The sequence below is a fragment of the Molothrus ater genome, chromosome 3, assembly GCF_012460135.2.
Source record: "Molothrus ater isolate BHLD 08-10-18 breed brown headed cowbird chromosome 3, BPBGC_Mater_1.1, whole genome shotgun sequence".
In the NCBI taxonomy this organism is placed as follows: Eukaryota; Metazoa; Chordata; class Aves; order Passeriformes; family Icteridae; genus Molothrus; species Molothrus ater.
Window position 1 is genome coordinate 4,444,828 of NC_050480.2, and position 17,826 is coordinate 4,462,653.

The 17,826-nt window shown below is 46.4% G+C and overlaps 1 protein-coding gene across 5 annotated transcripts in view; it reads right to left on the reverse strand.

Annotated features, from left to right (window-relative positions):
- The window catches only part of SPTBN1 (spectrin beta, non-erythrocytic 1), a 116,153-nt gene that overhangs the window by 66,953 nt on the left and 31,374 nt on the right, over window positions 1-17,826 (reverse strand). For all 5 annotated transcript variants that reach the window (XM_054514341.1, XM_036380029.2, XM_036380031.2 and 2 more), the window contains exon 2: window positions 14,843-15,042. In XM_054514341.1, the coding sequence (XP_054370316.1) occupies window positions 14,843-14,990 (148 nt within the window). In that variant the 5' untranslated portion in view covers window positions 14,991-15,042. The remainder of the gene's footprint in view (window positions 1-14,842; window positions 15,043-17,826) is intronic.

A 17,826-nucleotide genomic window follows, 5' to 3' on the forward strand; every position in this document is an offset into this window, starting at 1 on the left:
ATTTCCATGTTCCCAGTGTTTAGGATGCTGTCATTTTGCCTCATTACATGCAGTGTGCAGCCATTGCTGCGAGCCAGTTTACAAGATAAACCAAGTGCTATGAATGAAAGATTTTTTTTCCCTCCCTCCCTCCTTAAGCCAGCAAATAGGAACATTCTTTGCACTAACCAAGCTCTTGCCCCCTCTCTGACAGGAACCACAGACCACACTTGCAGCACAAACCAGAGTAAATTAAGAAGCATGCACAGAAGGGCAGCACTTCGCTGCACTCAGGCTGCTCTGGGACTATCTCCAGAGTCACATGGCTCTAGAGGAGGAGGTTTGGTTTCAGTGAAGAATTCTTTTTTATTTTGCAACTGCAATCCCAGAGTTCATTCATTGTTGGGACGTGTCTTCCACAGAGAAACAGCAGAGCTCGTTTTACCCTGCCTGAGGCACGGAGCTGCTGGGCACCATCCTCCCCCCTGCACTGGGGGTTTGCAGCCCAGGCCGAGGCCTACCCTCCCTGCAGAGAGCACACGGCACCCCCAAAAAACCCTCTGGTTCTTACACAGACTGGGAGTTTAAGGGGAAAATATTAAAGGACATTCTCCCTGTCCAAAAGCAAAGAAAACTGGGAATGCTAAAGTACACGAGTGCTTTCTCAGATATCTATAGCATGAGCAAACTTAATTTGTTAGAGAATTATGCAACTGTTCTTCGTTTGAAGAAGTGAAGCCACCCGCCTTTGCAGGAGGTACACAGGGGCTGGAAAAGGCCCTTGCTCTGCAAACTGCACCCAAACACAGCTAGGATTTATGAGTGATGGCCACTTTAAACTGTATTTATTTAAGGATAAAATAAAAGCAGGCTGCTTCCTCACTCTCCCCCTTTATTGTTCTAAGAGCCGTGGTCTGGCTTAGCCCCCATTGCAAGGCTCAGAGGCTGGACACGCACCTTAACCCCGCGTAAGGCTCGGGGCACCTTCGGAGTGAGAAAAGCCACACAGTATCCCTTAAAAGAACTCGGAGCTTTTTCCCACAGCACGAATTTCGTCCTCTCTCACCAACACCTTGGTGCAAAGAGAATAAGCCCGGACTAACATGTTTACAAGGATCACAGCATGGCAACACCTCCAAAAAACCCGCACAGGCTTACCTTGTAACTGCTTGAATCGTCCTTCTAACTGGTTATAGTTATACGGCACCTGAGCTGCATATCCTGGGGACAACGGCCCGGGCATACTGGTTGATTTTTGTAATTCCATTTACAGGTAGCGCAGGGATACGATGAACTGCAGCATAAAGGAACCACAAGTTTCTTTACCACACATCCAGGTAAATCCCAGCTTCCTCCAGTAGTTTGGCGTCAGTCCCTAGCGAAAACGCTCCCCCCTTGAGCCCTAAGTAAATTACAGCTTCGGTTCAAAATCCAGCAGTGTGGCTTGGCGGTAAGCTCTCTGTAATGGATTCAAACGTAAAGCACCAGGAGGGTGGTTTTTTGGGGTTTTTTTTTTCCCCAGTTCCACAACAGGCAACTCTAAGTGCTTGAATCTGGTTCAAATGCTCGTCTGGCTCTGGCGAAACCAAGTGAAATAAAAGCAAGCGTGCGATTCAGGCCGGGGTAAAGGCAGCATGGAGCCACGCGCTGCCGCCCTGGCCGGCGCTCCCAGGAGCCGCGCACACCTCAGACCTTTCTGCTGGTTTGTAATATAAACAGCAGCCGCCCGGGCGCAGGCTGATGTCACTCGATTACCATACGGCACCACGGTAGAGCAAAGGAAGGCTGTACCAAGGGCGAAGGGGCGGCGGAGCAGGGGAAGAGCGGCCCGGCTCATGCAACGCCCCAGCGAGTCCTTCCGCCGCGCCCGGGAGCGGCTGCCCGCGGGGTCCCGGCCCCGCGCTCCCGCACCGCCGCCGCGCACGGTGGTACCTTCCCGAGCGAAGCAGCTGGAATTACAACCTTTTGTTAGGAGCCTCATGTAACGGAAAAGTCTCAGATTACTATCACTTGAAAAGGAGGGCACTTTTCTTTATTTATCTGCGGGGCTGTCGGCTTGCAGAAGCACCGCACGCACACAGAAGCGCTCATTCAGTATTTAGCACCAGCCGAGGAGGGGACGCGGGGAGATGTACGCTCCAGCACACCGGGAACAAACGAAAGCTTTGTCAAAAGGTTCTTTAAACAGGCAATTCCTGTCACTTCGGTTTACGTTACTTGACGATATTGAGGATTTTGACATGCCCTGTGCATGTGGCTCCTTGCCCAGTTATCAGTGTGCTGGGTATTACTGCAAGATTAATGGGCTGTGCGCTGAGGGGGAGGGCTCTAACGTAAATGAGGATGCCTCGCCGAGCTCTGACTGGCACCTCAATAGCCTGCCGAAATACAAACGTGCACAGCAGCAGCAGCAGCTGGGCTTGGCGCTGGAAGTCAGTTCCTGCAGATGGTATTAGATACAGGATGTCAGTTTTCCCTCAGGGACGTGAGCTCCCAGCCCTCACTTAGTTGTAAGTGAAATTAAAAGGTCAATTCCACATTCATAGTTTCAGTACATAACATTTGCCTGTTCATTTTTAAAACTGCTGATAATGTTCACACAAATGTTTTCTCTTTTCTTCTTGCATTTTCAAATTCCTTTCTACTGGAATCCATGTTCTCTCCTCCTCCCACTCCATCCCTTCATTAAACATTTCAAAATGTTGCCTTTGTTTTGATACTGTCATTTCACAAGGTTTAAGCCATATAGTGATTTCTGTGAGGACAATTTCTGTGGGAGAAGCTCAGCCCACTCCCCTACTCACAGCAGCCCAAGGTCCTGCTTGGTGCAAGGTGGAAATTCAACCAGCCATTGCCAGCACATCAGGGAACAAATGTGCACAAAGTCCAACCATGAACACTGCCAATTTAGGGAGAAGAGATGGAAGTAGACACTTCTCAGCTGAAGCTGGGGTTTCCAAAAACACATGGACTGTTGAAAATGTCTGGAACACTGCTCCTGAGGTCATAAATGCATTTAAAATATTTATGGCTTTCAACTATACTGTTTTACTTAAAGCACCACCACAGCTCTAGTCCAGAGTTACTTATATTGATAGAGAAGGGCTTTTACTGGGGTATTTCAGTGCATCCCTTTATTTCAGTATAGCTTATTTAGACAAGACTCCTGGTGCTACAGCACACCTCCAGCAGAGCCTAAAACATTTCTGAAAGCTGGCCTCCAACCCCTTCAGCACTACCCCACTTGGTCACAAAGGACTCCTCAGCTGCCCCAGACAGGTTTCACGGTACTAGGGAGGAAAGTGGCTGTGTAGGGGACCAGACCCTGCAGGCTGATGCCCTAAAACCATGTCTGGAAGGAGTCAGGGGATCTGAGGAAGCACCTGCAGTTGCAGCCCCAGCAGGCAGGATGCTGCTCTCCAGACAACAATGGGCTGATGTGGCAGGCTCCTGCTAAACCCTCCCCTGATAATCTTTGTGCAGCCAGCTGTCCCTCCAGCACACAGGCACCCACACCAGCCCTGGCCATGGGCTTTCCAGGGAAGAAGGGCAGCACAAAATACCAAAAGCACCCAAATTCCCAGGAGCAGAGCAGGGTAAGCTGTGCTGTTAACACAGCAAGGTGAACTCTGCAGAGCTGGAGGAGCACATTTTGCCCAGCACACAAGTACAGGCTTATTTCCATCACAGATCTTTCTCCTGCAGCTTCCTACCAACAGCAGCTTTTGCCTGCCATGCCTGACCTACGTTATAATTACATGCAAACCCTTCCCCTCAAGAGCAGGCAGGCAGCCAGGCCCTACCTGCAGGCATATCAACTCATTCTGTCCCACCTTGAGCAAACAGGTGTTGCTATGTGAGCTCAGAAGGTAAAACTAAAGTCCAAGTGGCTGACAGGGAAACTGGAGCGTTTTTAACACCATGAAGGCCATAAGTCAGGAACTTTTCCCCAGCTGAAAGCTTTCCCAAAACCTTTGGCAGGCAATGCACTAATGCACATGGCCATTATTAAAATATTAAGAAGTAAACTATTACAAAAGGAAAATATTAAAACCTAAAAATAATTATTTAGCTTAGGCCCATATAAAACACAGACTGGCTTTACCCACCCCATCATGAAACATTAACACCACACACACACATTTACATTTCAGCTTGTCCCCTGTGGGACAACTGAAGCTGGCAAGCTTCAGGAGATACTGAACAAAATTTAGGGTTTGTTATTTTTTTTTGGTCTCTGTCCCCTCTCTGTCCTTCCCAATTCTGGCTGCCCAGCAGCACTAAACACTACCTTAAAGGGAAGGAATTGCAGCAGCTATGGAGCAATGGAGGCTACACAGTGAATAGGGGGGAAAGCTAAAGGAAAAGGGAAGAACCTGTGCTTGAACTGAGCTTACTTTGTTTAAGATTTGATAAACAGAGACACCTGATGTGTTGTCAGCAGCATTTGCTGTGAGTATCTGACCTCATTCAAGCTTCCATCCAGGTTGGCATTTGGGCAGAACAATGTGCCCCCCCAGCAGCAGATGTGACAGACTTTGCTGCTGATGGTTCAGCTCCTGGGGCTGGCCCTGGTGCCAGGCTCAGCTGCCAGGGCCTTCCTGCTGCTCTGCTGGGTACTGCCGTTCATCTTAAAGGCTCTGCTGAACAGGTTGGTGGGAATTCAGTGGAAAGAGCAAAGCAAAATGGGGACATGTCTGTGTTTGTGAAATGCTACACCGTATGTAGCAAGGCTGCTTCCAAATGGGCACCCTGCCAGCTCCCCACTGGTGTGAGTCACACCAAGCCTAATCCATTGGGCTGCTGCTGCCTGCAAATGAGTGAACCTGAGCCCTTTCCTGCTGCCGTGTGGCCATGTTGCACCGGATCGATCACAAGGCTCTGCGTGCACAAAGCCCTTTGTGACACCCCAGTTCTACTCATTTTCCCTGTTTATCTTTAATTGACTAAGCCCATGACAACACTAATTAGATAATATGTTATGGAGGGGATTGAATGCTTTAAAGCCATAGATAGCTTTGGAGTGCTGGGCCAAGTGCAACTTATCACATCAACACAGCTGGAAATTGTCCATGGTGTAATTCATTAGTGGATACAGTAGTGGAGAAAAAGAAGGACCAGATCATATATTAATCTTAGCATATTGAGGAGGGAGGGGTGTGCTGGGTTTTGGGGTTTGTTTTTGTTTTCTTTGTTCTCTAAATTTTGTTCTCATTTTTTTGCCCATAACTGTGCAATAACTTTTGCTGGCACAGTTTGAATTGTCCCAGTCTCATAGCACCTGCCAGGTGACGATGGCTTGTGTACTTGTTCAGAGTGAATAAAACACAAGTGATTATCCACTTAGCCATAATGCAGCGTGTCCTAGCTGACATGATCAGAGCTTTGCAAAGCCTCAAGGAGAACAAGAGGTTGATGGAAATAATATTATGAACGTACAAGCAACATTTAGAAACAGCTGCTTACCCCAGAACACAGAAGAGTCACTCCTGGGCTCTGTCTTTACATGGCTCTGAAAAATGCTGCTGAAGTGAACAGGTTCTGACACAAAGGAGAAAAAGCTAGGGTTTCTAAGGAAGAAACTAGTGTTAGATCCAGCAAAAGTGCCTTCCAAATTCCTAATTATCAATGTTTCTAAGCCAGAGCTTACAATAATTATGAGTCTGGTTAATCATCACCCTTGTCTTTTCTCTTTACTCTTTCTTGCTCTTATAAATTCTCTAGTTGGTGGCTAACTAGGAGAAAAAAAATAGAAAAAAAGAAAAAACTACCAAGATAAAAAGGATGATTTATTAAACTAAAATGCCAGAGCAATCACGTAACGTTTTTCTCCTCTCCTGAAGGTGGGTAAAGTTCCTACACATCCCCTAAGTGCTACAATTAGGAACTGAAAACTCATTATCACCCTTGCCTCCATCCTCACAGTAAAAACAAAACCTTTCCTTATATATTGGAGCAAGGAGAGATAGGTTTTGCTGGGATTGTTCTAGAACATAATAGGAAATAGTTATTTTTACCTTATTTGACAATTTGCATAACACGAATCCTGAAGAGTTAGCTGGTTTCCCTCCAGTTTTTTATCTAAGATGCTGGAAGCAGGGAGCAGCAGCCCACACACCAAGCAGAACCGAGCTGCCAAGCTCATTATCTCTGCTGCAGGTACCGGCGGGAACAGAAGCCTTCAGTTTGTAACCTGCCATGTCCTGCAACACTTGGTAACTCTCTCACATGCTGGTGAAATGAATACAAGCAAAACAAGAGATCTCCTCTTCAGTAACAGTTCCATTGCAGAAAGTATCTCAATGTTTCTGTTTAAAGGGGATTTTAGGACACTGGCAACTACGCTGTCACTGGTTCCTCCCAGTCCCTTCCAGATACATTCTCTGGGACTCACATGGCTTTGGAGAGCCAGTGCAATCCAGAGGCAAGGAAAAGAGGCCCATTAAAAAGTAGGAGACAAGGATTTTTATTACAGAAGGGTCTGTTTACATGCTTTCCTTTTGCCATGTCTGGGCTGGCCTTCCAGCAGCTCAGCTCCGAGTCCCAGGTACAAACCAGCTTTGGGCTCCAGGTGAATCTCTAGGTTGTGACATCTGAGACCAAAACCTTTGGGAATTTTCTCACAAACCAGGCCAGAATATCAATTTATTACTGAAACTGGGTCAGTTCCACCTGGTTTCAGGTTTCAGTTTACACAAGTCCCAGATTAACAGGAAAGTTGACATGACTTTTGTAACAGCATGTCCTTGCTAACTGCAGGAGTCAAACACCTGCCAGGAAGGACAGCAGGGAAGAGCTACAGGAGGCACTTGCAGAACATTTCAGAAGAAATTTCTGTTTCTGTGGGTTTGCATTCCAACCTGTACTGCTTCCCATACTCCATGAACTCACCAACACAGGGAAGTCACCCTGAAAAGCTGTAACTACATTCCCAGGTTCTATTTGTTGCCCATGGAATGCACTTGGCTTGCCCCCTGACATGGGTGGACAGCCCCTACAAAGCCTGTTCAAATAAAGCACACTGCACAGGTACACACTTAACACTACTGGCTGTGAAATTTTGTCATGAAAACACTTGTTCATTTTCATGCAGAAAATTCTTTTTTATGGGTTTTGATTGCTTTTTCAGAAGCTGGCATGATTGTCATTGCCTCTCTCTCCTTTGTTTTCCACCTGAATTGCACCTATGTTTATATGTATGGGAGAGAGACACAGAAATGCCCACCCTCCTTTTTCTCCCTTTTGCACCATTTTGTTTTTCCTTCTTTTTCTTTTCCGTCTGACCAGGAACACAGATACACTGTTGCTACACCATAATCACTTAGGCATGACAATTCAATTTCTTGCTACTCTTAAGCAAAATGGAAATTGGGTGGAAACAAGCAGCAGAATACAGTGATCTTTAAAAATCTCCACAAGCCAGAGTATGTTCCTATCTGGAAATTGCCACCGTCCAGAAAAAAAGCATAGTGATCAATTGAGAAGTATTAACTGTGTCCAACTCATGAAGTTATTATTCCAGAGCAATGGACTTCATTTTTATGTGATGTATTGAAAAAATAATACATTGTACAAGGAGATGTACAAACACTGTCACTTGACAGGTCTCTGCCTTCAAGGCTTAATAAAGGAAGAAAAACTTGAAAAAATCCTCACACAAGATACACATACAACGTGGTTGGCAAAAAAAATAGTAGTGATTGCCTTGCTCACTAAAAGAGCTGAAAACTGTTAGGGAGAATACTGGAAACTAAAGAAGCGGAACTTAGAAGTGGATTTTCATCACCCTTCTACATGGCTGGTTCTCATCCCCATTTCTGTTCTTTTTGCCTCTTCCCCATCAAGGAAATTCGTCTCCAGGCAATCTAGGTTTATATCTCTCCAGGATATTACCTCAAGATAAGAATCAAAGCTCTGATCCTAGGGAATGATTTCATCCCTAATCTTTCCCCATTAGAGGAGCTCCAAGGTTAACAGAAATTAGTAAACATGTTTGAATCCTGCACGAATTTCAGTTTGCAGTGTGCTCTGTTAGACATTATTTATACTTCAGGGAGTGCTTTCAGGCAGTATCCCAGCAACAAATAGAAGGAAAAAATGCAAGGCACACTGCAGATTTGGCTGAATAAATAACATAAATACAGAAACATTGCTAGTTAGATGCTAAAGACATGAGATGAGAACATTCTCTTCTGCATACGCATTTTTGTGGAAAGACTTCTTTTGAATTACAGACTCATGACTAGGTTTTGAAATTCATCCACAGCTAAGCTCACCCCTGAGAGAAGTCATAACCTTAAAAATATACATATTGCCAATATTGGCATGTGGTTTCTATACAGAAGAAATCCTTTCCATTAATATTATTCAGCAAATTATCTAAAAACAATCTCATTATCAGTGAAGGGTCTCATGGTTTCTCTGTATTAAATATCCCTAAAACATTGACTCCAACAGCAAAGAACATTTGTAGCCTTCTCAGTCTTCAGGTTTCCCATGAAGGGCCACCTCTGGTCAGGTTCCCAGCTGGTGTAAGACAGCATGGCCTCAGAGCAGCCAGGGGAGAATCCAGTTTATAGCAGGTAACAATCTGGCTGGGAGGTCTCCTCTAAATTGTCAACTTCAGCATATTATCCCAGGCTTAAGACAGTGCCTGGCTCAGCTCTCACTGACTGCACGGAGCGTGTCTCCCAGGGAGCATTTCTCCTTTCCCAGAGCAGCTGCTGCAGCCAGAGCTCTTTACCCCCCCTTACACAACTCCTGCCCTGCTGATGCTGAACACTGCCTCCCACTCAGCTCAGTGTTTTGGGGCAGCCAAAAGCATGTCCCTTGGTGCTCTTACTCTTCACTGGTGCCATGGGGATGAATGGATGAGGAAAACTGGAGTAGACAGGAGAGCAGTGTGCTGTGCTGCCCTGGGAATGAAGGCATAGCTCCCATCTAAGGAAGCTCCCTCTGGAAGTCAGTGCAGTGCCACGGTACTGAAATGTCTGGGTATGGCCACGCAGGCTGACGTGCTGCAGGATTATCTCCATGCACAGCTCACAGGTAATATCCCAAAGGCAAATACACCTATGTACACAGAGTCAGCACACGTGCATCAGCTTTCCATTGGCTTCCTCTGGGTACAGATGGCTTTTTATATTTAGGCTTAACTAGAGCACAGAATTCTTTGTACCTTATTTTGTTAAATTACTGCATTGCTGTCCAGGCACAGAGTCCTCTGTGCATAAGGACTGGCTGATGCCTGGAGCTCTCCTCAAGGAACTGTAAGAAGCAGATATGGACCTGTATTCCAGTCCAGGAGCTTAATGAACAGGAATTCCAAGATCCAGGGATCAATCAACACAGGCTCATGCTGGCAAGATGCTGGGCTCTCCTGTATACGTGTCCAACTCAACAGTGCTGAGTCCTGAAAGGATTTCAGTGGAGACGTAAAATGACGGCAGCACTCAGACTTTCCAGACTGGGGCTGCCAGAACTGCTCCTATCCTGCTCCGTCCCCAAAGAAACAATAATCCTCTTTTTCCAGCCCCAGCTCATCCTGCCTGAACAATGCATGCCAGATTACAGTCATTCAGCAGGATGCAACCACTGTCATGCACCACTCTGTTACTAAGTGCTCATAAATCCTGTCCATGGAGCAGACAAGCACATGCAGTTCCAGACAATTCCTAAGGTACATTCAGCAGGACTTCTCAGCAGCTTGCCTCTCTACTCGAGAAGCTACACAAGGCCAGGGATCTAATCAAACTACCAAGAACCTGATTTACACCTTGTAGTTTGCAACATGTCTTCTTTGATTTTAAAGAGAGAGAGGGCAAACCCCTCAGCCATGCCCAACTGAAACCAAAGATCACGTTGTTACAGCAGCAAGATACAAATGACCTGGGTACCAAGCTACATTTTTAATCATCAAATACATTGTTTGCTTCTGCTTGTGAGTTATTTTATATTTCACAGAGATACTGGCTCTTCTTTTTGGGTCAGTCTACTGATAATCTTTACAAATAAACCCACTAAGAACAAAGTATTACTTATCATCTGGTTTTTGCTATCTGCTTTAGAAGCAGCTCTCCAAGGGAACTTTAAAAGCCAACGCATTAATGCACAGCGGCAGATGGGCTGAGCTTTTCCTTGCTCTCTGATAAGAGCACAGTGTGCATCAGGAGTCCCAGCCAGCACCACAGGTGACATGTGGCAGTACAGCAGCCTCTCTGCTGCCCTGCTCCTTCCCTTTGTGCCTGCATGAAACACAACACACCAAGTGACACTGCTGCTTCTAACAACTGCGGATTCTGGGAAGGTTAGAAACGACAGAAGAAATTGTTCCAGAAGCAAAATCCAGAAGGAAAGCATAGGGTGAGGTCAACATTTGGAAAAGCTTTTGTTGAAATAATTCCATCAACTTTCATCTGAGCAAAACAAGATTTTTCAAAATAAACCCTTTCATGCTCATCTGGGTATGCCTGCATCTGGCCTGTAGCTCCAAACAAACCCATGGGCTGACAACCAGATCTGCCACACCAGTGCAGAGCAGATTTCACTGCTCTAAGTCTTTTATTTCTGTTTGGTCTCAAGTGAATCCTTCACATGCCCTCTCAAGTTGATTTACGAGCATCATTATAATGCTGAGCTCTCCTTTCTTATCACTTGCTGCTATTAAAATTAGTGACTGATTTTTAAGTTCTGGACAGCTCAGGTGCAGGATACTTAGGAAACACCCTGCAGGAGCTTATTCTCAGTATGCTCTTCCAAAGCCAAGAACAAATCCAACGTTTGTTCTCTTGAGCTCTAAATCATTGGACTTTGCCCTTTTTTATTGGTTTGACACCTGAAATTTCATTCTGTATGCTCAGAGTGAAACAGAAATTTTGCTCTGAGAGAGGTACTCAACAGCAGGGCCAGGCAGGTGTGTGATACCTGGAGAGTACTAGAAGCAGAATCTTCCTTCTCACTTCTGTTTGGGGTTGTTCTGCTGACTTTTTGCACTGCAGCTGTGGGGGGAATGGCTCAAATATCAAGGCCACAAGGGGCTAATTAGCCCCACTTAAGGTACCCAGAACTTTCCCACTGGAAGTTTTCTCTAATTTTTTTTAACCTTATGAAATGGCTATTCCAATATATTAAAAAATTTTCAATAGTGTAACTTCAGGAACAATTTCAATGCTTTTTTCCCCTCTTGCTGCTGGGAGAATTTAAGGGACTGGCATGAATGACAAGCCTGTTTTGGGCAACTAAGGAAAGCTTCACAACAAATGCAGCCTCCTGGCTTGCCCTGCAAGGCTCGTGAACACCACGTCGTGCAACACCAGTGAGTGCCCCGACCTACGCACGGCCACTCGGGTGAAGCTGGAAAAGGAAAGCACTCCTGCCCACACTAGGAAAGTCCTCTCATTTCATAAACTTTGAAATTGGTTTTAATTTGTGGGCCAGAGAGCTGAGTCACAGACCTTCTGGTCACTTGGATGAACCCACAGGATAAAAGGGCAAAATATAAATGAGCAGAAAAGCGAGTAACTGTAGCCAAGTTTAATATTGAATTAGCTAACTGAAGGAATGGAAAGTTCTGGAGGTGACAACTCTCACGCTACTGAGAACAGTGCCTGAGCTGGCAAGCATGGCACACCTGAACCTCACAGCCCAAAGTCTGAGCGTGAAAAATTCTGCTGAACAACTGGACTGTTTCTTAAGATTTTTGCAAGATCTTCATGCACCAAGGAGCTGCACAACAAATCCTGTTAGCTAATGGTCCTAGACAGATGAAATCCAACCCTTGAGGATTTGTGAATGAGGAATCTTGCACAAACACGATATCTTTTTGGCTCCTACAGAGCAGGTAGAATTACCTGGTCTTCCAGCAAGACCTTCCAAAGAACCACGGAGAACAAGGACAGGTGAAAGATGATTTCCTACAGTGGGATACCTTACTTGGTGAAGAAGGGATCAGTTACCTTCTTCTCATATCAGTTGCAGTGAATTAGCTCAATACAAATGGCAACCAATCTGGTTGCATATCCCTCCAAATCTGGATTCTGATTGAAAGTTGAGTTCCCAGATGATTTCTTGGTTTTAAACCAAAACAACCCTTTGCATTCTGGTTTTCATGGTACACAGACTGCTTTAATACCATCAATTATCAGCTGCTGTACTAACAACACTGGTTTTCTCCTATTATTATATCATGCTTGCTTTACCTGAGCTTTCCTTCAGGACATTGTTCCGATCACAGATTATTCTGACCACCATCTCCTGCCTTTGTTGTTTAAATATTTCAACATCCTGATGGAATTCTGGGGCCATCAGGATTCTTTCTATAGTGGAGTATCAGACACCGGTTACAAACCTCACTTATTTCCTCACTCTTTGCCTTACTTCACCTTAAAGGAAGTAAGTTTCACTTCAATTACAGTGAAGCAGAATGAACATGAGATGGAAGCTCAGCCAAAGAGGCACTTCACAGCTTGTGGGAGAGTGTGGAAAGAAGATGCCTGCACCTGCAGAGAACACAGAGCCATTAGTCAGGCACTGTAACATGCCCACAGCTGTTCTACTTTGGAATACAGCAGCTTGCATCTGGGTGATGAAATTTAAGGAACCAATGCCTGGTGTGTTCATTTGAAACCTTTCCTATTAGGACAAGGGGATGATGATGAATGAGCGTTTCACAGACTGCAAGATGTTGATAGCATTCTGTTATATCTTGTCACCGGCACACTGCAAGGGGACAGCCACAGGCACTCTTGAGATACAACCCACCCATGACCTCTGCAGAGAGAAATGTTATTGTCAGAAGGATGTTCAGTCTTGCAGATGTGGGGAGGTGCTCATGCCCACAAAGAGCCAGCGCTCACCCAAGTCAAGCTGCAGCGTTGTTCAGTCAATCCTCACCCCAAAGGTGTCACAGAACTGCTTCAGAGAGCACTGAGGTTCATGCAGAGGAAAGTGATGGTGACAGCCCCTCAAACACAGGGGCTGCAGAGCCCAGAAGCACCTCCTGACATCCCCCAGCTGACTGTGTGTGCACCAGGCTTTCACCCCGTGGTCATTGTGCCCAGTCCTGTGACACGCAGCTGAATCAGAGAGCACCTTTCCAGAAAGGGCCTGTCTCCACTGAAAAGGGACAATGACAGAGATTATTGCCAGCCCAGCTCCAGGCTGCAGCTGTTAAAGACCTGCCAGTACCTTTCTGGGGAGATGCAAGGGAAGATTACCCACCAGACAGTATATCTGAAAACATACATTGAACAGTGCCAGGAGTAGCATAGCTCAGCCTTTAACCATAACCTTGGATTTGAAATACAAACCTCTCCTCGCTCCTCTCTCCCTGCACCATGATTAAGCTTTCAAGCAGTGCTGCAGCAATGCAGGATGCTAAGCCAAGTTTTGGCAGCACACAGCATTCTCAGCACCAACCGTAGAGAATTACAGGTATGGAAAGGTATCAAATTAAAATAACCATGAGTAATGCTTATTCAGAAGAAAAATAAATACACCATACTGTGGGGGAAATTGTTTAAATATCTGAATCGAATCTTCAGCAAAATTATTTGCTTTGCCATGGGTATGTGTTTTAGGCTAGCTAAATAATTCAAGTACTTTCCTTACATTACTTCTCCTTGAAATGAGAGTTTCATGTTTATTATTCATTACTCAGGTGGGGAGCTCTGCTTGCTATAAAAGTAAGTGGAACAAGCAGCTGCAGTAAGGTGAGATCTGGGACCCAAACACAGCTCATGAGCTTTGTACTAAAAGCATTTCCCACCCAAGGAACAGGATACAACCTACAACCACTCATGTGGTAGGAGTAAAACACAGTTTCTTCCTCAAACAAGAGTAAACTATTAAAATAAAACAACCCAAGCTGAGATTCATTTTGTCTCTCACCACAGGTACCAGCAAGCTCCTTCTGACCCCACTCAGCACAGCCCTGCCCAGGGAAGGCATTTCCCCTCTCATTCCCAATGCACACTGTGACGGGAGCTGCTGTAATTAAAAGCAGCAAAATTTAACACACGTCCCTTCCCTGTGAGCAGTTCCATTAAGTCAATAGCATTACAATCCCCAGGAAGAGTTATGTGATCTGCTCTCTGCCCACCTGCATGAACTACTTCATTTCCCTGTTGCTGAGCTCCACACCTGATCCTGGCCTGTGCCCGACACGTAAAGGTGTTTGGCATCTGATGCATCTCCATGGCTGGAGTGGAGAGCAGGAAGGGCACGCTGCACTCCGGACCCAGCCCCATTGGAATCACAAATGGAACAGGTGATACCTTTGTCTCAGTGCAGCTGATTTAATAAACCTGTCTCAACACCTTATGAAGTGTCGGGTTTAAACCCATTCCTGGAGCTCAGATTTCACCAGCAGAATGCTCAGCATAGTTTTGAGCTGTTTTCTGTGCCTGTCCCACACTGCCAAGACACTTTGTTCAGAGGTCAGAAATGTGGGCATGCTACCATAAAAGTCAGGAAATCATTTACAGAATGCATAAAAATTGCTTTGCAGGGCAGTGACTCAGAGCTGAGAGGACATGACATAATCTCTTTGCTCTATGAACAAATGCAGTTAATGTATAGCCCTTAATACGGAATAATCAAACACAATCTTGTTTCAAATGAGAAAAGATCCAATCTGGTTTCATTTCTCTGCTGATGACAGTGGAATTCGGCAGAAGACAGCAACCACTTCACAAAGAATGTATAGTCCCATCATTCATTACTGCATGACAACTACCTCCACCTACCACATTCCTCTTTCCAGGACTAGTGAGCCGCTTTGCACACTTCCAGATGGAGGTATTTTGAAGGAGACCTTTGTTACCCATTTTTATTTTTTTCCCTTAAACCCCAAGTCAGTGCTTACCAGCCAGGGCCTTGATGCGGGAGCGCTCAAACAGCCGAGCAGAGCTGTTCTCATTGTCCCAGTCATCCACATCCCAGCGGTTGTTGACGTCGCTGTACTGCTGTTGGATCTCAATGTTGTCGTAATCTGTCGCTACCGTCGTCGTCATCCTGAGTCTTCTCCTTAGCCTCTCCTCACCATCAGATTCTTCCTAAAACCCTCTGTCAAAGAAAAACACAAAAATATAAGCATTTAGAGGGTGCTTATATACTGGAAGAAAGTCATAAAGGTCAAGCTCAGGAGTTTTGGTGTCAAAAATCAGTGGCTTTTACTTGAAGACAAGATCAAGAACAGTAAATATCAACCACTCTTTCAGAGAACAAATAGTCTCAAAAAATTAAGTGCTTTACCAAAGCACAGAAGCTTTGCTGCACACACACATCCAGGATTGTCACGTTAAGCTCCGCAAAGCAGAACGCAGATGGAATAGTGCAACAAAACACTTCCACAGCTTTCATTTTCAAAAGCAGACCATTGGCTTTAGAGATCTGTGAGTGTTGGTAAAAGCATATGGAGCTGTGAATAACTTGGCCTCAAACACAAAGATGACCATCACACCTTTACAAAATGGTGCAAATAACTGATGGAAAAAAAATACAGATTCTGAAAAAGCCACATAAGTATTTGACAAGCAAAAGCCTTTTAACATGTGTCTGAAGAAATATTTCTGTCTCCACATGCAAATACTGACTTTGTGACTGGTCCTGGCAATTTATTTATGAACTAATCCCGATAAAACCAACTAAATGATGCATTACTTTGAACTCTCCACAGGAACAACATGGCACCCACCAACGCAACCCTTGGGGTGAGGTTCTCCTCTTTCAGGGTGCTGTTTGCATATTTATTCTGTTTTCTGACTAGGATTTCCATGTATTTATGGGTACTAGATATAAGAGAGGCAGACACCCCTGGAGGAGGAGGAGGGAGGTTATACACAGCTGGGAGCCCAGCGGGAACAGCGCTGAGAATCCCCTTCACCCTTCAGTGCTCAGTGAGACCTTGAGGAGCGCAGGGTGCCCCTCACACACAGAAACTCACAGTTCACCTTTGCAAAACGCAATAATTACCAGAAATGCAGTTAAATACAGGGGCAAGGGGGAGCCAGGGGGCCGCCCTTTTACCTGGGCGGGGCCGCGCGCTCCCTTCACAACGCCCCGCCCGGAGCTTCTCTTGTATTTTCTCTCTTTTATCTCACTTTTTTATTTTAAAATAAAATGTAAAGAAAGAAATTTAAAAAAAGAGAAAGATCAGCCCCCCAGCCGCCCTCCCCGGCAGCCCGGAGCGCAGGGCGGGGCCGGGGCCGCCCCTGAGGGTGAGGCCGAGCCCGCCCTCACGGCGCGGCCGGCGCTGCCCCTCAGGCCCTCCCCGCCCGCCGCGCTGGCGCCACCTGCCGGCCCGGCCGCTCCCGGCACCCGCATGTCGCGACATCGATCCACCTCGCCCGCGACAGGCGGCGGGGCTGCCCGGCCTCACCAGCGGCGTTCATTCCCCGTCCGGGCCCGGTACACCACAGCCGGGCCCCGGCCCCAGCCCACGGCAGGTCCGGCCCGTGCCACCGCGCGGGCAAATCCCGGTGTCTGGCGCAGGAACGGGAGCGGAGCCGCGCTGGGGCGGCTGTTACATAAGGAGCTGTTAGCAAAGGCTGAGCGCGAGTGCTCAACCTTCACGAAAGGTAAAAAGGAATCGCTTCAGTCATGGGAAGCTGCCAACAGAGCGAGAGAACGCTCTGGAGGAGAATTGGCTCCGGGGAAGGTCGTGGGGACGATGCTCCCGCGGCGCATCCCGCAGGATGCATCCCGCTCCGGCTGGATCCTGCCCTAGGAACAAACAAAAGCGTGGAGCAAAGACGGGGGAAGGATTAAATCCTCCCTCGCCGCGTTTCTGCACAGCACTCACCAGCTGATCCTCACTGAGCATCAGGCCTAGACAAAAACCTCCCATTGATCCCTGTACACAGGCTGCAATCAGGGTTAATTCCAATTAAATCCACGGAGCAGCCAGGATATAAACAACGAGTGGGAACAGGCTGGTTGACAGCATAATTTTCCATCTTTTCTATATTCACCAGTGCTCAAGGAAGAGAAGGTGTGCCACTGGAAAAGCTGCAGGTCCAACCATAAAAATCACTGAACCCAAAATCGTGATGGAATGACATGTAATTTAATATAGATGGAACAAGCCATGGGATTTAATTTATTTCTGTGTCACTGCTGTTTAGAAACACACACAACCTGATCCTGAATAAATTTAACTCCAACTTGTGCTTTATCACTTCTCCCATCCTGAGCATCGCACAAGCAAAATCTATCCCAGATAAAGCTAAATTGAGCATGAAATGGCCTGTTATCCCACACCTATAGGGCCAGAAAACCTGCATCCTTGTTCTGATTCTGATAAAAGCAGCTCCTCGCTCCCTGACATCAGGCTCCCTTTTCTGGGATGCAGCTCCCCACCACAGGGACAGCGGAGCAGGAAAATGCTGCAGGGATAAAAATAAGCACCTTGCAGCAAAGCAAGGTGAGGAGAACACAACGGAATCCTGATTCCAGAGACAGACCCAGCTACAGAGAGTGCGGCCACCACCCTCAGCCTCGGCTGGAAAACAGCTTTCCTTGAGTCCTGCTGCAGCTCCAATCCAGCACAACCCACTGGTGCCTCTGGGAACAGGGAGGGAAGACAAACACGAGTCCTGGCAGAAACCTGCAGGCTCCCGACTGCAGGGATGGAGGTCCTGCAGCTGGGATGAGCTGCAGCAGCACATCTTGGGTCTGCTTTAAGGATGTCCCGATCTGACATGAACAACAGCAACTGACCAGGGAGCAACAGAAAATGGTTTGGAATTTTCCTGGAGCCCTTAATGCAGCCGAGTTCACTGTTAATGACCTTGAATGTTATCCACCTGTGAAATCAGCCCTGCCGTTGAAGGACCATGCTGAAAACCC